Raw genomic sequence first — 23,788 nt, 5'->3', positions numbered from 1 at the left:
TGGTGTAAGCTGGTGTGAGTATAATTAAAACGTACAACGCCGACGTATTTACAACAGATGGAACGCCACACTTTGTGGGAACCTATCCTCAGGCGATTTCCAACTACTTATATAGTGCCAAGAGCGGAGGCGCCAGATAGAAAATTGCAAATTTGGAAGTCTTGAGCATGGCCAGAGTTGAAATCGAGTCTCCTGCTTGCCAGCAGAGATTTAAGTAACTCTACAGTCGGCCTCCATGTGAATGGCGTGAATCCTAGAAAACCTTCCGCTGCGCAGCAGTATTAAAATGTTATAACTTGGCCATATGTACTTTGTACCTTTGTTACTTGTGTGAAGTATGTGTACATGTAAATATGTTGGCCTTCCATTGATTATATTTCATTACTGGATATATTATACGGGTGCCCTGGCCGTTAAAACGGTGTCAGTTGTCCTGTGAATGAACAGCTGCAATGCTTTTACGCTGGACTACACCGGATCGGTGTTAATAAGGGCTGACAGGCGAGTTTTTTTGTTTTTTTTTTGTTTAATTTTTTTCCCTTTTCACGCTCATTGACCACGTAAAACCTAGAATAGGAAACTGTTAGTCTGAGTTGTGTTTTCCACCGTAGTCAAGATGACAGTCAGCTAAATAAGAGGAAACAAGGGAGTAGTCAAAGGAATCATCGCACAGGGCCCACCCGCTTTTCAAGATTTTTGCCCCGAATTTAAATATTTTAAAAATTTTTTATCAGTACTACAGCTTTAGACCTCGCGACGGGGCATAAATTAACTCAGAATAGCTTAAACTTGGTCAATACGGCTATCTAGTGGCGCTGACCCTAGCTCGTTTAATGTGCTTGGATACACATCCCCGTCCCAACAACACTATCTTTTTATCCTTGTAAATTTTACCGCTCTGTTTGTCTAGGTGGTCCAGCTGAGAATGGCTTTTCAAGAATATGTTCATTGCCTGATGTGTTAGGGTAGACTTTTAAAACTTTTTTTTCACCACGTCACTTTCCCGGCTTAAGATCACATTTCTTGGTGCTCCAAAATGGCCGAGATCTCATCTACGGCAACCTACGGTTGCGGAGCTTGCGGGGCCCGTTGCCTAATTTGCTACAATAATCGAAAAGTTACAGACCAGCCGACGGCACTTACATTCGAACACACAGCCGGAGAGGCCAATCAAAAGGCACAACTTGCTGTTGCACATAAACTTCAAGGACATACGTATACTCAGGTATAGCACAATGTATCTTTATCTAGACCAAAAGACGAACACATACTTTCATATTCACCGTTTTTTATTGCATTTTCATGTGTGTTTTGAATTTTTGAATATTTTAATATAACAAAAGCATGTCAGCCAGAATACATGAAATTCAGTTGCTCTTCGCATGATTTACACACATTATACAAATCCCATTTTCCTGCCACTATACAAGTGTAGGTTTCTACCAGCGACTCTCATGGCGGATCACATCCATAGCCAAGTTCACACGCATCAGTCCTTTATACATGTACATGAAAACACACATAACCCATACCGCTCAACCAGTCACCAATAAAACCATCAAATATACAGCAAATCCTGATCTATATGACCACCTGGACCACACCTCCATGCAATCTGTACAAGCCCAACACTTATATATAAGGCTAAAACGTAAGTGGTCCAAAATAATGCATATGGCGCTGCTTGTCACACAGTACAAATTGTCACCTATACATGCAAGTAGATGGTTCTATACTTCGGCAAGAGAATGTTGAGAAATTATGTCCGTTCACTTCGCTAAAGCTTCGATCCAGATGTTGACAGGTATACTATTAGACCAAATTCCTTCTACCAGGTCAGAAAATCAAATCTGTGAATTGTTCAATTTAGCGCAATTTCATGCTCACATACTAGAACATGTGAAAAAATATCAAAAGAGAAATATCCTCACAAGCACAGCCTCATAGCGACTCGGCTGCCCTGTAGCCTAATTATCTCCCTGTTATCTCCCTGTTCGCTATATCCTGAGCATTCTACATGTGTTTTCATCAAGTGTTCAACCTCTTTCAAGAAATTAGGCACAAATCTAGCAAAAAACGTGAAGCTAAATGTAAATTTACGACTCTGGTCTGCCGCATAACTTTTACTTTTTAAACACTGACGGATGTTAGCATTACGTAGATCAGTAATGGAACGTGGCTAAGTTATTATTGCGTAGATCAGTAACTGGCCTTGGGGCAGCAAAAGAGCTGAATTCTCCCAACTGACCAGTCCCTTACATTCAGGATAGTGCACGAATCAGATTAACATAAAACATACAAAACTTCTGAGCAGACGTAAATGTAAATTGAAATAATACCCCGTTTAGCACTTCAAGTGGGTTGCCCTGACACACATCACGGCAAACAAAGATCTACGCCCCATCTTCTTAAAACAATTTCTGGGAAATTCTGCATAAGTCATGTCATGTTGCACTCAGGACCCTTGTTAAGTGAAAGGCTCACGTTAAAAAATTGAATTTTAAAATCTGACAGACCGACAAACAGATCGAACGACAGAGATAGTAACTATAGAGCTGCTTGTCGCAGCTAATCCGTTCAAAGACTAGAACTGAATGGGAGTAGGCCCACATGAATGCACAATTAAACCTAGTTTAGTCATGTACGACCAAAACATCCAAGAATGAAGCAATCGCATTGTAGCCAGAGATATTGACCAGACTAAGACAACTGATATTTAAACGAAGGTCGAACGAAGGAAGAAGCATTGGTTCTCTTTTGGCATGAGAATGAAGCTGAGAGACTTAACAATGTACTATCTTAGACTGGTCAGTAAAGCTTAGCACGTTGAGCCACTTACATACAGCTGTGCAGGAAACGATAAAAATAAATAAATAATAATAAAAAAAAAAAGTTCAACAGTTACGCAAGAAGCAATTTGGAGGACGGTTACTATCCATTTCTTCACATTCTTACCGCAAGTGGTGAAAATGGTTTAACTGCCGCCTCAGAACGAGGATAAATTTAGCTATAATTGAAATACTGGCAGTTGTAAAGACTAGGTTGATCCTTTAAAATTCCGGACTTCTAGACATAACTGTCATGTACTCAATTGTGGTTTCATTTACACAAGGAAAAGCCCTGAGAAAATTTGCCAAGTTTAGTTATGTCCTTCACCAACTTTCAACAAAATAGCTAAAGCCGAGACAGAGGGGTTTCAAGAAGAAGAAATTGTTGCAAAGGCCTGTTCTCCACAAACTTCTGAGCACTTGGACAAAAAAGGGCTGCACAACACAAGAGCACAACTTGTGAATAAAGCTAAAGCACTTTCTACGATACTGGTAATGAAGGATTCAACATTTTACTTTTCAACGCTCTGAAGACTTTTACATGTAAGCACTCAACAGGTTTTGCGTGGAAAGATTCATATCCTATTCCACATGGCAATAACAAAAAAATACTATAAAAACAATTATGTTGTAAGTAAAATACCCTGATGATATAACTTAAACCTATCCTTACTCTGTATCAATTATTAGATATAAGTAATTGTTTAAAAGTGGGCCACGGATATGCGTGTAGATGAATGCAGACCAGAAGTGGGCATCTGCTTGTGTTGAAGTCCTTGCTACGTCCTTATCTTTCTATGAAGGAAGACACTCTGCACTGTATCAATTAGGATCCGTTCACTCAGCCTCTCAGTATTGGAACAAAACCTGATCTCTTGCTTCAAACACTGGTCAACAATATCGTTTCATTCTGCACAACGAAGAAATGGATTTCTTGTAAGTTCTTTATTTTTTATGAATGAAACCTTATCAGATCAACACCTTCTTAAGAATGTCCAAATTTATAATTTATAGCCAACTAATGCACATTGTCACAGTTAGGAGTGTTATTTAAAATAAAAAAAAAAGAAAACAAAATGAAAATGAAATATCACTGTGTTCGTGTGTTTCTCTCATATGAAGACATTTTAGGTGAAGCCTTGTTTTCAATTTACCATGTTGAAGTGATGTACAGTGGTTCCAACAAATACTGACTTGGCTTGCATTGGGGTCTTCTGAAATACACATACTACTTGCACCAAAAACTCTGCGCACCGAAGGAGTTCTTTAACACAAACCAGACTTCTCACTTCTGTTTTCTCATTACTCCTTTAACCATGAAACAAAGGTTGTATGTTCCATCGCATGAATCAGCACACAACAAACCTCTTTCCTGGTTTTGTCTACATTATATACCTAGCCTGGGCTTTGTATTTAAGGAAGATGAAACTTGAACTCATTCTTTGGAACATGTATTTGACATAACAAGATGCCATCATCACCGGTAAAGCAATGAATTCCAACACAGCTCAGCAGAACTAGCTTTGCACTGGGCAAATGCTGCTGAGTTAAGTGTATGTGATTCAAACCATTTACATATTTCTCTACCAAGCTTCCACATATGCCACACCACTTTAACTAACACTCAAATGAGGTGATCTGAAGGCGCATGCTTGCAGCATTACCAATAAATGTCACAGATAAATTATTTCCCTTTCCTTCCTTCCTCTCGCTCTTGCAGGCACATGCACACTTTCAGGTTTTCACATGGATGATGAGATGATCAGGGGAGCTAATTCATCAACTCTAAACTGGGGCTGGGACTTGTGTTCGGTGCTTTTAAGGAATCATTGACATCCCGCCGAAACAATGACAAATTCTGAGTGAACCTGAAAAAGACAAAATTTTGTTAAAATTTGGAAAATTCATGAAATAAGACTTTCACTAAGACCAAATAGTGTGATGACACTATTCAAGGCACGACATCTACCTATTCAGACTTGTACTTTACACGAGTTTTCATAATGGCTAGGGTTTCAAACACAATTACACAGACTTATTTAGAACTTTAATTTATGACTGGACTAAAATTCACCTGTTATTTATATGTTTGCTTGGAGTTTTACACCGTACTCAAGAATACTTGACTTATATGACGGCCGCCAGCATTTCAGTGAGAAGAAACAGGGCACAACATGAGGGAAGCCCTAAACCATCTGCAGATTGGTGGTAGACATCCCCAGTGTACGCAGGGAGAGGAAACCACCATGAGCTGGACTTGAACTCACAGTGAGCGCATTGATGAGGCTTCTTGTTCATTACGCCACACTGGCATGCTAACCACTAGGCCATGAAGGACCCCAACTGCACTTAAACAAACTTTCCCTCCTACAAGTGAAACTGATTTCACAGGAATAGAAGATTTGGTTATTTGAAAATAAAAGTCAAGAGACAAAGTGGGGAAAGTGGCATATTGATGTGGTACATTTAACTCACTGCACTAGTAACACCATATAAAATTTAATTAACTGTCCTGAGGGCTGATAAACACTTGATTTGTATACTTTACCTGTCTCTATTTTTGGTGAGCAGTGACCGTTCAATACCGTCCATGAGGTTTTCAAAGCACTGCATCATACTGCGCTGTTTTTCTGAGGCCTGACTTGAGATGATGCTGTCTCGCAGTTTGTTGAAATACTGAGAAGAATTGGACAGTTTTTGTCAAGTTTGTTAACTAATAATGACACAGATCACTACTGTGACAGTAAGTAAAACAGCTGTGTATAATAATCAGGTAACAATACTGCAGGACACTCCCTGCTCACCCCTCAAAATACATTCCTAATGCTTGATTCACTAATCAACACTGCTATCATTATCTTTTATACAGTAAAGGGCACCATCACCATCTGAATATTTTAATAAATGCATTTGAAATGAAAGATCAGTGTTCAACCTGAAAAACTCAATCTTGCAATAAATGCCATCCAGTCAGGATTTACCGTGGTGTCTATGGTAAGTTCAATCCAAATACATGTAATTAACATGTTTTAGTCAATGAGCTGCCAGACCTAAGGACCTGTTGCAAACAAACCAGTGTTTGTCACACTAGACATATGACCACATCAGATCGATTTGAACACAACATATGCTGTGATGTTTCACTGACACTGTGAATGTGACAAAGTCGTGAGGATCTGCTGGTCTGTCTTACCTCTTCATTAAGGAGGATGAGACCAAGTAGAGGACGTGACATGGACCACTGGTTCCGGCAGTCTTCAAACATGATGATATTGAGCACTGTGGATAACATCTGCAATAAAAATAGTTCCCCTGAGACTAGGAATCATACTAATATGAGCACTCCTGACAACAGGAAAACACTATTCAAGTAGCCCTTCAATGATACATATATGTGAATCTTTGGTAATCAAGCACTCTGGAAGTATTGCCAGAGCAAACACATGTCCCCTACTGGATCCATCAGGATAATAGCTACATCAAAGTCCATGTCCCCTACTGGATCCATCAAGATAACAGCTCCATCAAAGTCTATGTCCCCTACTGGATCCATCAGGATAATAGCTACATCAAAGTCCATGTCCCCTACTGGATCCATCAGGATAATAGCTACATCAAAGTCCATGTCCCCTACTGGATCCATCAGGATAATAGCTACATCAAAGTCCATGTCCCCTACTGGATCCATCAGGATAATAGCTACATCAAAATCCATGTCCCCTACTGGATCCATCAGGATAATAGCTACATCAAAGTCCATGTCCCCTACTGGATCCATCAGGATAATAACTACATCGAAGTCCATGTCCCCTACTGGATCCATCAAGATAACAGCTCCATCAAAGTCCATGTCCCCTACTGGATCCATCAGGATAATAGCTACATCGAAGTCCATGTCCCCTACTGGATCCATCAGGATAACAGCTACATCAAAGTCTATGTCCCCTACTGGATCCATCAGGATAATAGCTACATCAAAGTCCATGTCCCCTACTGGATCCATCAGGATAATAGCTACATCAAAGTCCATGTCCCCTACTGGATCCATCAGGATAATAGCTACATCGAAGTCCATGTCCCCTACTGGATCCATCAGGATAACAGCTACATCAAAGTCTATGTCCCCTACTGGATCCATCAGGATAACAGCTACATCAAAGTCTATGTCCCCTACTTGTTTGATGACAGAATAATTTACTTATCATTTATCTCATTGGTGTTCTACATCGTACTCAACAATATTTCACTTATACAACAGCGGCCAGCATTGTGGTGCGAGGAAACTGGGTACAGCCTGGGGGATTGTAAGAAAAGTAGCTATAACAAAGTCCATGGTACCTAGGGGCTGTTGTCAGAATAATAGCTATATCAAGGCCCATGTCCCTTGTGTCATAATAAATAGCTACATCAATGTCAACAATACAACAAAAACGACCACAAATTTGTTTAAACAAAAGATGAATTAGGCGAAAACTCAAACTTGATACGTAATTTGTCAATGGGAGGGACTCCAGTTTTAATTCATGCTTTGTAAAAGTCTGTGATGGACTGACGAAAAGATGGGATGCAACCTGTAATCCTATCTGGGGACTGGTTGGGGACTAACGAATACAGAAGGAACATTGATATTAAAGGTATTCAACCCCATCACACTGTCTCCAGTATTAAGAAACAGATGTATCGCAAATACTCTGAAGTTTTTCAATGAACCAACCTATATATACATGTTGAAATAAGTGGAGTTTTTATGCACTAAGCCAAATTCTAAAACTACATGTAGGCTTCATGATTGGTGAGAGAGTACCTGTTGTAAGATTTCTGGATGTAATTCTAGAATCCTAAGGAATGGTTCGCTGTCTGTAATTGAATGAGGATGACGTTTTTTCTTCTTCTGAGTCAGTCTCCTGAACAGGTAAGTGATAATGTTGTCTAATATCGCACAGCAACCTGTGCACACCATTGTATCTGCAACAAGAAAACAAACAATGTGAGGATCAATATTTAGGACCAGACATTCAATCTTTCACATGAATATATGCTTGGTGGCGGTGGTAGTTGCTAACTTGGTCCGATGCCCCCAGCAAGTCCATCAATGACATCATTCCCCAAAATTATCCACCTTTGACAGAAAATATACAAAAAAAAAAAGAAGAGATTTCATGAAGAGATATGAAGTAAGGTTAAAAATGAACATTCTTCATTTCCTATATTTAACATTTAGAGTTCCTTTTCATGCATCCATTAAGACAAACAGAGCATCAGACTTCTGCATTCCAAATACATACACAAATACAGCTACATGTATGAGTGCATCAGCAGAATGGACCTTTAAATGAACTACATGTATTTGTCATTGACACCCACTGGACATGCCGGATCCCCACAGACCGCCAGAACATTCTGATTTTTATTTGGTAGGGAAATATTCTTAAAAAAAATTAAATCATACTAACCCAAATGGCCTAAAATTTCGCCCACAAAAGTGCATTTTTAGAGGTAAGTAAATGTCTCAAAATGTTGTTTTTGGTGCGGACACTTACAATTTTTCAGTAGAATATCATCTTATGTTCCAGTCAAACCTCAAAACAGCTTTCTAAAATCGATAGAACCCTCAGAATCAGGAAAAACGAGTAAATTAGTCATAGACAAAATTTATGGTCATTTAGTGTGTATCCTCTTGGGTAGTGTTTAATATTTATTCATGTATGCATCATTTTAGTGTTTTCTTTGTCATTAAGCTACATACCTAATGCTGTGAGCCCCTCTGATATTGTGGAGAGAATGTAGAGGAAGACTGGAGCCTCGAGATTGCTGACAAAGGTCATGTGATCCTGTGCCAGACACTCCAGTAAGCCGTAATAGTTCTGACTTAACTTGGGGTAATCCTGTTCAACAGCAGGTCAAATTCATACAATTAAGTACATACATAAAACGCTAAAAGGTAAACACGAGGTTCAGATCACGTGCAGTAGAAAGCAAAATAAGAAACCAGACTCTTTTTCTGTTGCATTCACAAATATTTTTCTTGTCAGGTGTGCATAGATTAGGAAACAGAAAATTGAAATGTTCTGATTGCAATGGAGCCAAAAGACAAACACTATGTTTTAATGGAGTATGCGTTTTGTTATCTGAAAGTTCATGGTACAATGTTGTGTTCACACAATCTTCACTCCTGTCCATTTTATAACACACACAAAATATTTATGTCTAAAACAAGACATTAAATTACATCTGACACTATTTCAGATGAAAATTATACTAAAAGAAGGCAAATATAAATGTATTCTGTTTTTGCCTTAAATAGGGTTCTTGTCACAAAATATGACTTTCAGCAGTTACTGAGCGAACAACTGCCATCATGTTCACAGGCCTTTTCCTATACAACTTGTGGTGTATTTTGTCCTTATTGAAATATCCATTTAAAACTCCAATACTTTTTAATAACAAACTTCAGTCAGAAAATCTCTAAATATTGTTTAAGTACCAACTCACCAGAAGATCTGTCTGAGAAATTGAGAGTAGAAGTTTGACGAACATGCCCAGAGCATTGTCCAGGGCATCATCCCCATACAGACGGAACACACCAAAGTTGACATAGTTACCACAGAGAGCTGCCTTTAACATGGAAAAACACACGGAAATCCCCTTCAATGTGACATGGTCATTAAGGATCAACAACAACATTTGTACGCATGTAAATACACCAAATATTACAATAAGATAAACTTGAAGAGTGCCTACATTTTCAAAGTATTGGAAAAAAGGACAAAGATAATATGAATCGTTTTCCAGAACTGTAACCAATTACTGAAAATCTTTCATATTTCCACAGTTTTTTTTTTTGTTTCTATTTCAGCATCGAACAAACAGAACATTTTTCGTTGCTTCCACTTTTGCCTGGAAAAAACTTTCTGCAACTCCAAAATTTTATTTATTATTATAAACAAAATATTTCAAGATGGATGTTCACACTTGACTGAATCTGAGGTCAAAATTGTATCAAATGGTACAAATATTTTAAAGTTTAATTAGGGTTATAATTTTAAGCTATAGCCCAAAATCTACGCTTTGCAATAAAAGGATATTTTAACGGGTATATCTGGTCCTTTGCTATCTCCCCCAGCGCCAGTATCCGTGATCCTGTAAATGATACGACAGTTAGGAAATCATATTGTGAACATTTGCAACACTTAATACTCAAAACACTAAAGGACATGTTTATTTATTAGATAGCCTATCTCATACAATGTAAATCTTGCTCCAAAGCACAATTTCTCTGTACATGAATTTCATGCAATGCTGTTACAACAGATAATTGAGTGTCTACCCATCCTATGACATACTAACCATATCCACATATGACTTTGCTGATTTCCCGGAATAGTAGGATGCCATTAGGTGAGGAGACATCAAACTGTAACCTCTGAGATCTTAAAACAGACAGAATAAAAACAGACAGCACTTAGACTGACAGATGTGAAGAAACATGCAATCATTTAATATGATTACTGATTTATTTGATTTATTCCACTGCAGCTTAATACCTAAGGAATTTTCCTCTGAAACAAATTAATGGTAGTCAGTTTTATGGGTGTTGGAAACCGGAATGCCTGGGGTAAACCAACAACCTTCAACAAACTTTTCCAATATATCACAATACTAATATAGGAGGAAGGCCAAGTGGTTTTCAATAAACACTATGCAAACTGCAATACGCGCGTTGTTAAGTGCTAATTGTCAGCAAGCCTACACGAAGAGTGAGAACGATGGAATCTAAAATTTCCTCGTCCAAAGCTGGGACTGAACTCATACTTTGTGACCCTAGAGATCGAACAATAATTGAGTAACCACTCGGCTATGTCCTGTTCCCACAACGGCAAATATGTTTACTTCCAGTTTAGTTACATTCGTCTTTCTGTGAGGTCATGCCAGCTTTTGCAGAAAACTGTCATGACAAGACGTGTGAGATGACATCCATACATACCTGTTCTGAGCTAACTCTGCCATCAGCTTGAGGACTGGTGTTGTAACTGAGGGATCATGGTACCACAACTCTATAGCACGCTGTAAGATCGGGGTGTAACTGGGGTAACTTGAAACAGTCAAGGCTTTGTCCTCATGCGTGAAAAGTTTTATGTACATGTACATATTTAGTTATTTTGATTTATTTGATTGGTGTTTTACGCAGTACTCAAGAATATTTCACTTATACGACGGCGGCCAGCATTATGGTGGGAGGAAACCATGCAGAGCCTAGGAAAAACCCACGAACACCCGCAGGTTGCTGACAGACCTTCCCACTTACGGCCAGAGAGGAAGCCAGCGAGAACTTGAATTCACAGCAACCACCTTGGTGAGAGGCTCTTGGGTCATTGCGCCGTGCTGGCATGCAAACCAACTGAGCCAAGCAGGCCACCTTATGCACACAAGGCTAGTACAGGTTTAGCCAGGGGGTGTCTCACTGGGTCTGAGGCACTTCATTCTGATAAAATTAACAAGGGAGAGGGAGGGAAAATACGAGAAAATTGGAGATGAGACGCCCAGATTTCAAATTCTGGCTAAATCTATTCAGACGTTATGAAATTTGTCCAGCCTAACAGAAATTTCCACTATGTGCTTGAGAACAGTCTTAAATAATGACAATACCACAGCATGTATATTCCTTTTATATATACTGACACAGTTTCCTTGCACTTAGTGCCTGCAAAAAGGGATACATCCAATCAAACAGCATCATATAGCTTGCCTTTGTGTTAAATGCAAAGGCCACACCCCGTAAATCTCGAGCTAGTCCAATCAATGATCTCTGAAAAAAAAAAACACATGAACAACTTTCATGAAATTAATTTTTATTACAACATAATATACCATATTGATGAAGTGTGTAGAACTGGTAATTTGTGAAGAAAAAATATATGACCTGTCATACACAGCACTCTAGCACCCTTTATCCATATCATCTTACACAAAACCAACGCAGATGATCATTTAAGAATGTTTCCTCTGAATAACACGATCATCCTCACTCAAAGATTCATACCGTGTTTCAACTGAATCTGCGAAGAATCAAATGCTGACAAGGCACATAATTTGTAATGGCTGGAATAACCAGAAATCTGAATGTGACTGATGACAGTTTTATGATTCAATTTCGATACTCACTTGTGTTGACTGAGTTACCCGGTTTAATAAAGCAATATCAATTATAATACGAAAATTCTTGGGTGTCTCGCATTAAAGTCTTGAAACATTCAGACATTATCTCGCGTAAAGCGATTTACTAAGAACTTGATATACACTCAAATCTGGCCAAAAGCAATGCCTAGAGGCATACCTGTGATAACTACTTTGCATTTCTTCCATGAATATTTTGATATTGGTACCATAAAAAAACACAAAGAAAAGGAGAGCACCACACCATCGCATTAATTTGGATTTCACGGTTAATAGATTCGAGTAAACTTGAGGGTCCAGTGTAAAAAGTTTGTGAAAATCAGTTTTCAAAGTTTTATGAAAATAGGACAGCTTGGTACACCTTGGTAGCCATAAATCATACTGCACAAACATTCTGTCTCAAGGGTGTGCCCTTCAGCCGTGCCTTACCTTGGCCTCTTCTGCCTGGGCTGGGTTATCTACATTAGCCAAGAGATTTCCCACAGCATCAAAGGCTGCTGAAACACCAAACATGCTTAAGTCACCAGAATAATACAGGTTTTAATAACAAATTATCACAATTCACAGTTTCTCAGAGCTCTGGTAAAATCAATACATGTAAATGTTTACCACAGATGCACTGTTTGAATGTCCGTCCTTCTACAGTTTAACTTTATTTTTTGTCAACATAACACAACTACATTTACAGGTACAAAGAAGAAAAAGAAGAAAAAATTCTCTTTTCTGTTTCAAGTTATTTTGTTCAATACACTACCTAGGAATCCACTGAAAATAAATCTAAAAGCAAGGAAACCAAAACAAGCGTATTTAGCTTTAAAACCTTTATTTGAGTTCTACTTAAGGAGGTGGTGGGAGATCCCAACTTACCTGTTAATGGCATCATGAACAACTCAAACTTTTCTTCATCTTCCCCCAGATCCACCATGAGCAGACGCCCTAACGCTGTGTAAAACGTCGTCCTGCACCTCATGTCTCCCACCGGCGTGTTATTGGCATTGATACCCAGGAATGGAAAGTGATCACTCTACAAAACACAAGCATCACAGTTTAGAGCGTTATTACACATGAGAGAATATCTGTAAGCAGAACGAATACAGGACATCTGTCTTCCTTTAATTCAGCAGTAGCAGAGTGAAAATGAAACAAATCCTCATAGACCGCAGTGAATGTTAACACTGGTGGGAACATGTATTTCTTTATGAATGGTGTTCATGCTTTACTATCTCTACAGTATGTCTAATTCAGGCTGTGTCATCATATTTATTTGTTTGATTGGTGTTTTACTCTGTATTCGAGAATATTTCATTTATACAATGGCATCCAGCATTATGATGGTCAGAAACCCACAATCATACGCAGGTTGCTGGAAGACATTATGATAGTCAGAAACCCACAATCATACGCAGGTTGCTGCCAGACATTATGATAGTCAGTAACCCACAATCGTACGCAGGTTGCTGGCAGACATTATGATAGTCAGAAACCCACAATCATACGCAGGTTGCTGGCAGGCATTGTGATGGGCAGAAACACACAATCGTACGCAGGTTGCTGCCAGACATTATGATAGTCAGAAACCCACAATCATACGCAGGTTGCTGACAGACATGATGATGGGCAGAAACCCACAATCGTACGCAGGTTGCTGCCAGACATTATGATAGTCAGAAACCCACAATCGTACGCAGGTTGCTGACAGACATGATGATGGGCAGAAACCCACAATCATACGCAGGTTGCTGCCAGACATTATGATAGTCAGAAACCCACAATCGTACGCAGGTTGCTGGCAGACATTATGATAGTCAGAAACCCACAATCATACGCAGGTTGCTGACAGACATGATGATAGTCAGAAACCCACAATCGTACGCAGGTTGCTGACAGACATTATGATAGTCAGAAACCCACAATCATACGCAGGTTGCTGCCAGACATTATGATAGTCAGAAACCCACAATCGTACGCAGGTTGCTGGCAGACATGATGATGGGCAGAAACCCACAATCATACACAGGTTGCTGGCAGGCATTATGATAGTCAGAAACCCACAATCATACGCAGGTTGCTGCCAGACATTATGATAGTCAGAAATCCACAATCGTACACAGGTTGCTGGCAGACATTATGATAGTCAGAAACCCACAATCGTACGCAGGTTGCTGGCAGACATGATGATAGTCAGAAACCCACAATCATACGCAGGTTGCTGCCAGACATTATGATAGTCAGAAACCCACAATCATACGCAGGTTGCTGCCAGACATTATGATAGTCAGAAACCCACAATCATACGCAGGTTGCTGCCAGACATTATGATAGTCAGAAACCCACAATCATACGCAGGTTGCTGGCAGACATTATGATAGTCAGAAACCCACAATCGTACACAGGTTGCTGGCAGACATTATGATAGTCAGAAACCCACAATCGTACGCAGGTTGCTGGCAGACATGATGATAGTCAGAAACCCACAATCGTACGCAGGTTGCTGCAAGACATTATGATAGTCAGAAACCCACAATCGTACGCAGGTTGCTGGCAGACATTATGATGGGCAGAAACACATAATCGTATGCAGGTTGCTGGCAGACATGATGATGGGCAGAAACCCACAATCGTACGCAGGTTGCTGCCAGACATTATGATGGGCAGAAACCCACAATCGTATGCAGGTTGCTGGCAGACATGATGATGGGCAGAAACCCACAATCGTACGCAGGTTGCTGGCAGACATGATGATAGTCAGAAACCCACAATCGTACGCAGGTTGCTGGCAGACATTATGATAGTCAGAAACCCACAATCATACGCAGGTTGCTGACAGACATGATGATAGTCAGAAACCCACAATCGTACGCAGGTTGCTGACAGACATTATGATAGTCAGAAACCCACAATCATACGCAGGTTGCTGCCAGACATTATGATAGTCAGAAACCCACAATCGTACGCAGGTTGCTGGCAGACATGATGATGGGCAGAAACCCACAATCATACACAGGTTGCTGGCAGGCATTATGATAGTCAGAAACCCACAATCATACGCAGGTTGCTGCCAGACATTATGATAGTCAGAAACCCACAATCGTACACAGGTTGCTGGCAGACATTATGATAGTCAGAAACCCACAATCGTACGCAGGTTGCTGGCAGACATGATGATAGTCAGAAACCCACAATCATACGCAGGTTGCTGCCAGACATTATGATAGTCAGAAACCCACAATCATACGCAGGTTGCTGCCAGACATTATGATAGTCAGAAACCCACAATCATACGCAGGTTGCTGCCAGACATTATGATAGTCAGAAACCCACAATCATACGCAGGTTGCTGGCAGACATTATGATAGTCAGAAACCCACAATCGTACACAGGTTGCTGGCAGACATTATGATAGTCAGAAACCCACAATCGTACGCAGGTTGCTGGCAGACATGATGATAGTCAGAAACCCACAATCGTACGCAGGTTGCTGCAAGACATTATGATAGTCAGAAACCCACAATCGTACGCAGGTTGCTGGCAGACATTATGATGGGCAGAAACACATAATCGTATGCAGGTTGCTGGCAGACATGATGATGGGCAGAAACCCACAATCGTACGCAGGTTGCTGCCAGACATTATGATGGGCAGAAACCCACAATCGTATGCAGGTTGCTGGCAGACATGATGATGGGCAGAAACCCACAATCGTACGCAGGTTGCTGGCAGACATGATGATAGTCAGAAACCCACAATCATACGCAGGTTGCTGGCAGACATTATGATGGGCAGAAGCCCACAATCATACGCAGGTTGCTGGCAGACATTATGATAGTCAGAAACCCACAATCATACGCAGGTTGCTGGCAGACATTATGATAGTCAGAAACCCACAATCGTACGCAGGTTGCTGACAGACATGATGATGGGCAGAAACCCACAATCATACGCAGGTTAATGGCAGACATTATGATGGGCAGAAACACATAATCGTATGCAGGTTGCTGGCAGACATTATGATAGTCAGAAACCCACAATCGTACACAGGTTGCTGGCAGACATTATGATAGTCAGAAACCCACAATCATACGCAGGTTGCTGGCAGGCATTATGATGGGCAGAAACACACAATTGTACGCAGGTTGCTGCCAGACATTATGATAGTCAGAAACACATAATCGTACGCAGGTTGCTGGCAGACATGATGATAGTCAGAAACCCACAATCATACGCAGGTTGCTGGCAGACATGATGATGGGCAGAAACCCACAATCATACACAGGTTGCTGGCAGGCATTATGATAGTCAGAAACCCACAATCATACGCAGGTTGCTGACAGACATGATGATGGGCAGAAACCCACAATCATACACAGGTTGCTGGCAGACATGATGATGGGCAGAAACCCACAATCATACGCAGGTTGCTGGCAGACATTATGATGGGCAGAAACCCACAATCGTACACAGGTTGCTGGCAGACATTATGATAGTCAGAAACCCACAATCATACGCAGGTTGCTGCCAGACATTATGATAGTCAGAAACCCACAATCGTACGCAGGTTGCTGACAGACATTATGATAGTCAGAAACCCACAATCATACGCAGGTTGCTGGCAGACATTACGATAGTCAGAAACCCACAATCATACGCAGGTTGCTGGCAGACATTATGATAGTCAGAAACCCACAATCGTACACAGGTTGCTGGCAGACATGATGATGGGCAGAAACCCACAATCGTACACAGGTTGCTGACAGACATGATGATAGTCAGAAACCCACAATCGTACGCAGGTTGCTGACAGACATTATGATAGTCAGAAACCCACAATCATACGCAGGTTGCTGGCAGACATTATGATAGTCAGAAACCCACAATTGTACACAGGTTGCTGCCAGACATTATGATAGTCAGAAACCCACAATCGTACGCAGGTTGCTGCCAGACATGATGATGGGCAGAAACCCACAATCGTATGCAGGTTGCTGGCAGACATTACGATAGTCAGAAACCCACAATCATACGCAGGTTGCTGACAGACATTATGATAGTCAGAAACCCACAATCATACGCAGGTTGCTGGCAGGCATTATGATAGTCAGAAACCCACAATTGTACACAGGTTGCTGCCAGACATTATGATAGTCAGAAACCCACAATCGTACGCAGGTTGCTGGCAGACATGATGATGGGCAGAAACCCACAATCGTATGCAGGTTGCTGGCAGACATTACGATAGTCAGAAACCCACAATCATACGCAGGTTGCTGCCAGACATTATGATAGTCAGAAACCCACAATCGTACGCAGGTTGCTGCCAGACATTATGATAGTCAGAAACCCACAATCGTACACAGGTTGCTGGCAGACATGATGATGGGCAGAAACCCACAATCGTACACAGGCTGCTGGCAGACATGATGATAGTCAGAAACCCACAATCATACGCAGGTTGCTGGCAGGCATTATGATAGTCAGAAACCCACAATCATACGCAGGTTACTGGCAGACATTATGATAGTCAGAAACCCACAATTGTACGCAGGTTGCTGGCAGACATGATGATGGGCAGAAACCCACAATCGTACGCAGGTTGCTGCCAGACATTATGATAGTCAGAAACCCACAATCATACGCAGGTTGCTGACAGACATGATGATGGGCAGAAACCCACAATCATACACAGGTTGCTGACAGACATGATGATGGGCAGAAACCCACAATCGTACGCAGGTTGCTGCCAGACATTATGATAGTCAGAAACCCACAATCATACGCAGGTTGCTGACAGACATGATGATGGGCAGAAACCCACAATCATACACAGGTTGCTGACAGACATGATGATGGGCAGAAACCCACGATCGTACGCAGGTTGCTGCCAGACATTATGATAGTCAGAAACCCACAATTGTACGCAGGTTGCTGGCAGACATTATGATAGTCAGAAACCCACAATCGTACACAGGTTGCTGACAGACATGATGATGGGCAGAAACCCACAATCGTACGCAGGTTGCTGGCAGACATTATGATGGGCAGAAACCCACAATCATACGCAGGTTGCTGGCAGACATTATGATAGTCAGAAACCCACAATTGTACGCAGGTTGCTGGCAGGCATTATGATGGGCAGAAACCCACAATCATACCCAGGTTGCTGGCAGACATGATGATGGGCAGAAACCCACAATCGTACGCAGGTTGCTGGCAGGCATTGTGATAGTCAGAAACCCACAATCATACGCAGGTTGCTGGCAGACATTACGATGGGCAGAAACCCACAATCGTACGCAGGTTGCTGGCAGGCATTATGATAGTCAGAAACCCACAATTGTACGCAGGTTGCTGGCAGACATTATGATAGTCAGAAACCCACAATCGTACGCAGGTTGCTGGCAGGCATTATGATAGTCAGAAACCCACAATTGTACGCAGGTTGCTGCCAGACATTACGATAGTCAGAAACCCACAATCGTACACAGGTTGCTGACAGACATGATGATGGGCAGAAACCCACAATCGTACGCAGGTTGCTGGCAGACATTATGATAGTCAGAAACCCACAATCATACACAGGTTGCTGGCAGACATGATGATGGGCAGAAACCCACAATCGTACACAGGTTGCTGGCAGACATTATGATAGTCAGAAACCCACAATTGTACGCAGGTTGCTGGCAGGCATTATGATGGGCAGAAACCCACAATCATACCCAGGTTGCTGGCAGACATGATGATGGGCAGAAACCCACAATCGTACGCAGGTTGCTGGCAGGCATTGTGATAGTCAGAAACCCACAATCATACGCAGGTTGCTGGCAGACATTACGATGGGCAGAAACCCACAATCGTACGCAGGTTGCTGGCAGGCATTATGATAGTCAGAAACCCACAATTGTACGCAGGTTGCTGGCAGACATTATGATAGTCAGAAACCCACAATCGTACGCAGGTTGCTGCCAGACATTATGATAGTCAGAAACCCACAATCATACGCAGGTTGCTGGCAGGCATTATGATAGTCAGAAACCCACAATCATACGCAGGTTGTTGGCAGGCATTATGATGGGCAGAAATCCACAATCGTAAGCAGGTTGCTGCCAGACATTATGATAGTCAGAAACCCACAATCGTACGCAGGTTGCTGCCAGACATTATGATAGTCAGAAACCCACAATTGTACGCAGGCTGCTGGCAGACCTTCGCAAAAATGTTTCAACATATTTAACTTTATACATGATGACAGTCACCTGACAGCTATATGAAACTGAGTGGCACTCAGGTTAAATCTGCCCCCCAACCCCCACCCCCCACCCATTCGTTCAGCTTCACTTGTTGGATATGAACACTGTACATCAAAATAAGCTAAAATGAAACAATTTCAAAATCGATAAAGGCTTGAATCTGGACAATATGACAGCAGTACGTACCGTGTGGTTGTTCAACATGAACTGTACAGCCTCTAGTTTGACTAGTTTCCGGACAGTGCTGTATCCCAAAGACAGGTCACTCAACAGCTGTAGCGTCTTCGAGATGATTTGTTCACTCGTACCCCAGTATTTCAAATTCGTTATGCTGCCGTAGAAATTACAGATGATTTGTTCATTTGTATCAGTGTATCTCTACTTGAAATTTGTTCATTAAACCTTACAGTGTACCACCAATCAAGCAGTGTCTCTCCAGTCATTAGGTACAACCTATTAACACATCTACATGTAGCTCTTAGATTTATTTTTTTACATGACAGACAACTGTAAAAACACGCTGTAAATGAGGAGAACTTATGATGATAAAAAAAAAAGGTATGATGCTGATTCCATTGAATAAGGTGTCTTTAAATCTGAACCTGTCCCAACAAATCCAGGGTAGACTTGTTCAAATTTTGAATTTATGGAACATATGATATGACTTGTATTACTTATCTGGAAAATACTGGGCTGGTGTCTCAACAAAATCAGCAGATTCAATTATTTATCAGGCGGATAAATCTACATCTACCAGTGGAATACTCCATTCTTACATTTCAAGTGGAAGACAATTTAATACTGATTTCACAACAAAAAGAGCTCAATGATGAGAGGTAGTGCTCATAAGTTGCCAGGCTACAAACATACAATTACATAAATGTTGATGTTTTGACTCACATTTTCCCAATAAAAACACTAAGCACCATTGATTCATCACACAGACCAAGAACCTCTGACAGCCGTCTGTATACCTGTTGCAAAAAAAAGAAAAAAAAATTTGCAGCATGCAAATATCAGTACTGAATAGTGTCAATTTTTTTTGTGTAAAAACCAAGTGACAAAATATATGCAGCATACTATAATCGCTCATCTCTAATATTTGATTAATTTTAGTTTATTTGTTGTTTTACTCCACACCCAAGAATTGTTCACTTATACGAAAACGTCCAGTTTTATGAATGGAAGACTGCCCAGGGTAACCCACAGAGCCTTGTCTGTCAAGTTAATGGAAAACCACGCCACTCAAAGATTTAGCTAAAATTTTAAATCAGGTCGCCTCAGGTCCAATTTTCTCTATCTGTCCCATGTTGATTTTCTCAGAATAGGGTGTCTCAAAGACACTGATATCCCCCTCCCCCTCCCCCGGCTAAACCTATGTTGCCACTTGCAATGTACAGACATGCAACCCGTACTTGTGGAGAACAACTGGTCTTTGATGAACATAAGGCTGCACAAATGGCTATAGCGAGGAATGCTGACTGTTCATCGTCACCCATAACAATAAGACCAAGGAAATGGCACAGCTTATCTTGATTTCAAAATAACTAAGACGGTTCATACAGGTACATGAAAATGAAATACAAGGAGTTTTCCAGGAGTTTTTTGTCGTTTTCAAGGCTAGTTTAAACATACCATGGTGCAAATTATAGACTATATTCTGTCCAAATTACAGATGCTTTTATTTGCATGCATGTATATTAAATAGCACGCCTGCTTTTGTAAGAAATATCTGCCCTTCACCTATAGCGACACATTCTTTGACCCGGCCTTGGCTCAGTCAAAAAAATGAATGCTATATATCATTATGCAGGGCTTCCTCTGGGTCAGTATTTTTTTAGCCACTCACTTTAGCCACTCATTAGATTTTGTAGTAAATGCTATTTTTCTTTGGCCATACTTCCTTAGCGGCCATGACTCTTGTAGGTCTCCTTCTGTAATTCGTTTTTATCTGCCTTGGTGTAGCTGCTAGAATTACTTTAGTCCCTTACAGCTATATCTGGAGTTTATCAAACGTTACATTTAGAACAATTGCCCTCAAAATAATGGACCAATGCTTGGCAGCATGTTTTTGTTTTGGGGGAAAAAAAAAAATCAATCCTTTTTTCAACATTTCTGTAAGATCCTAGTAAAATGTAATTTCCTCTATCAGAAAAATTTGTTACAAACTTAATTTCTAAATTCAGTTTATTTAAATGCAACATTATGATCAGTACACTGGAGTAACACAGTCAGACAGAAGAAAACCAAACAGCATAATGGCACATATTCTGAAACATTTAATTTACTTTGGATCCAAAAAAAATAGTTTATAAAGTGGAAAAGTTTAAATTTTTCATGGGAGATAACTTCATTTACAAGTTTAACACTACCTTGATACATTTCCCTTGATAATATCTTTTTTTTTCCTCATTCGTTATTTAACAAACATGATTTCAAACGTTATTTAATGTAAGTCAACTTGCAACAATGCTGAACCCGCTTTGTAGATTTCTGTCAAGTAATTGCCATACGACTGTGTTGTTATTGTTTCGCCGAGATGAGGCCATTTGAAATGAAAGTAAGTGGATTATTTTCATAAGAAAAAATTGTGAAAATCTACTAAGAACCCCCGAAAACTCTCATGGGAGATTTCGTATAACGTTTGTAGTTATGTTGAGTAGATAAATTTGTCGCCAAAAACATTCGCATTTTTTCAAATTTTATCGCCATTTCAAAAAATTGTTCTGAATCTGCGACAATGGCAAGTGACAGAGAAAGCCCTGATTATGGGAAAATTATCTGCGAGCTCCTGATATAGACTCGGCGGTCAGCAGACAATATTCAAGTTCGGGACAAACTAAGATTTTCAAGGAGTTTCCAAGAGTATTAGTCTTTTTTAAGGACTTTCAAGTACTTGAAAATGAAATTGTATTTTTCAAGGACTGTGCGCACCCTGACTAACCTTTGAGGTTTTCTGCACTTGATCACCCACATATATTTTCCTGAATTGTTCAAAAAAACTGAGCATGGCTAATTCCAGCTTTTCACTTCCTGCCTGAGCCAGTCTGGAATCAGTCAAATTCATCAGCTGTAAAACCCTGAAATGCCAAAACAGAAGGCATGACTTTCTGAAACTATTCCATGGATATGCTAATATATACGCAGATCTATTCTCTATTTGATTTATTTATTTATTTGATTGGTGTTTCACGAGGCACTCAAGAATATTTCACTTCTACGATGGTGGCCAGCATTATGGTGGGAGGAACCAGGCAGAGCCCGGAGGAAACCCACGACCATCTGCAGGTTGCGGCCAGACCTTCTCACGTACCGCTATTTTCTATTTGACATATTTAACAATTCTCATATTTGTCACTTGTGTACTGAAGATGTTTTGTTTTTTAAATATTGTAATATAGCAGTTTTCACTGGCAAAACAACGCAGAACACAAATATTGGCAACATAAGCTCACAAATACCCATCCTTTCAAATGTTATCATGGTGTTGCATTAAATAATATTTTCAGGTAAATATTATGTGTAGACTGATAACATTACAAATTCTCTGGTCTCCTGAACAAGATAATGTAATTTTACCTCCATAATTACATGTAAATCATTCGGAACTATAAATGATATTCAACATTGCGCTTCTACACGAGAAAATGTTGAAGTCCAGGAGTATTAAATGATTTAAATGGTGCTTCACTTACAATGGCTTACAGGGTTTCCCAGTTCCACATTGCATTACTATATAAGCATTCAATAAATACACTAATCTATCCATCTATTCCTCAGAGCAATGAGAGTGCTTACCTGCAGACCAGCTCCCCATCCATAGCATCATGCTCATCTGTACTGGCAAATGAGACCCGCCCCCCTATCACAGACCCAATGATGTACACCAGCCACGATAACCTCCCTGCATAAACAATTAACATTATATACATATACCATCAAAAATAACATATATATATAAATATAAATATATATATATATATATATAAAAAATGAAGTCAACCATCAAATAGGGTTATTTCTCTTTTTAAACAAAACAGTAAAATGACCAGAATTACACAGGGGTAAAATAACAAATTACTATCAGCACAAAAGCTTGAAAACAACACCGCATATTTAAATTAAAATTTTAAAAAGTTAATTTCACAAAAGGCTGTAACAGCATTACATGTAGGTACATAAACATTCATGAAAGTCAACGATACTACAGACAATGCTTTATACCAACGTAGTAACCACATGACAGTTTGACAGCTTTACGACACTGGCCGCTGCCACAGACAACACTTACCTTCCTGTACAGTGATCTCCGCTGGCTGGGAGGCTGCTGCTATCAACTCCTGGTACCGCTGGGCTGACTCGTCAAACACCTGAACCAACAGGGCACATGTCTTCTCATACTCACACCGGCCTATTGTCGACAACTGTCACACAAACACAAACAAACATCATATATGTAGATAATGGGATGTTCATTTAATAGGTGGCTTAGCCATTTTCATTCTTGTTCATCAGCCACAAGTGTTTTTGTGGGTAAAACAC

The 23,788-nt window shown here is 40.4% G+C and overlaps 1 protein-coding gene across 1 annotated transcript in view; it reads right to left on the bottom strand.

Moving 5' to 3' along the window:
• Nucleotides 1-1,285: 1,285 nt before the first annotated feature.
• Nucleotides 1,286-23,788, bottom strand: part of LOC135466208 (exportin-7-like) — a 35,976-nt gene continuing 13,473 nt past the window's right edge. The window contains exons 14-30 of the mRNA XM_064743612.1: nucleotides 23,538-23,670; nucleotides 23,045-23,150; nucleotides 22,191-22,326; nucleotides 20,147-20,220; nucleotides 19,433-19,577; nucleotides 12,870-13,026; nucleotides 12,432-12,499; nucleotides 11,546-11,634; nucleotides 10,813-10,920; nucleotides 10,176-10,258; nucleotides 9,914-9,968; nucleotides 9,321-9,480; nucleotides 8,575-8,713; nucleotides 7,633-7,793; nucleotides 6,022-6,120; nucleotides 5,377-5,504; nucleotides 1,286-4,696 (exon numbers count right to left, since the gene is read on the bottom strand). Coding sequence (XP_064599682.1) covers nucleotides 4,600-4,696; nucleotides 5,377-5,504; nucleotides 6,022-6,120; nucleotides 7,633-7,793; nucleotides 8,575-8,713; nucleotides 9,321-9,480; nucleotides 9,914-9,968; nucleotides 10,176-10,258; nucleotides 10,813-10,920; nucleotides 11,546-11,634; nucleotides 12,432-12,499; nucleotides 12,870-13,026; nucleotides 19,433-19,577; nucleotides 20,147-20,220; nucleotides 22,191-22,326; nucleotides 23,045-23,150; nucleotides 23,538-23,670 — 1,938 coding nt within the window. The 3' untranslated portion in view covers nucleotides 1,286-4,599. The remainder of the gene's footprint in view (nucleotides 4,697-5,376; nucleotides 5,505-6,021; nucleotides 6,121-7,632; nucleotides 7,794-8,574; nucleotides 8,714-9,320; nucleotides 9,481-9,913; nucleotides 9,969-10,175; nucleotides 10,259-10,812; nucleotides 10,921-11,545; nucleotides 11,635-12,431; nucleotides 12,500-12,869; nucleotides 13,027-19,432; nucleotides 19,578-20,146; nucleotides 20,221-22,190; nucleotides 22,327-23,044; nucleotides 23,151-23,537; nucleotides 23,671-23,788) is intronic.

The sequence above is a fragment of the Liolophura sinensis genome, chromosome 6 (genome assembly GCF_032854445.1).
Source record: "Liolophura sinensis isolate JHLJ2023 chromosome 6, CUHK_Ljap_v2, whole genome shotgun sequence".
Lineage (NCBI taxonomy): Eukaryota > Metazoa > Mollusca > Polyplacophora > Chitonida > Chitonidae > Liolophura > Liolophura sinensis.
Note: the sequence above shows the minus strand (reverse complement) of the source record. Positions and strands in the feature narration are given on the sequence as shown.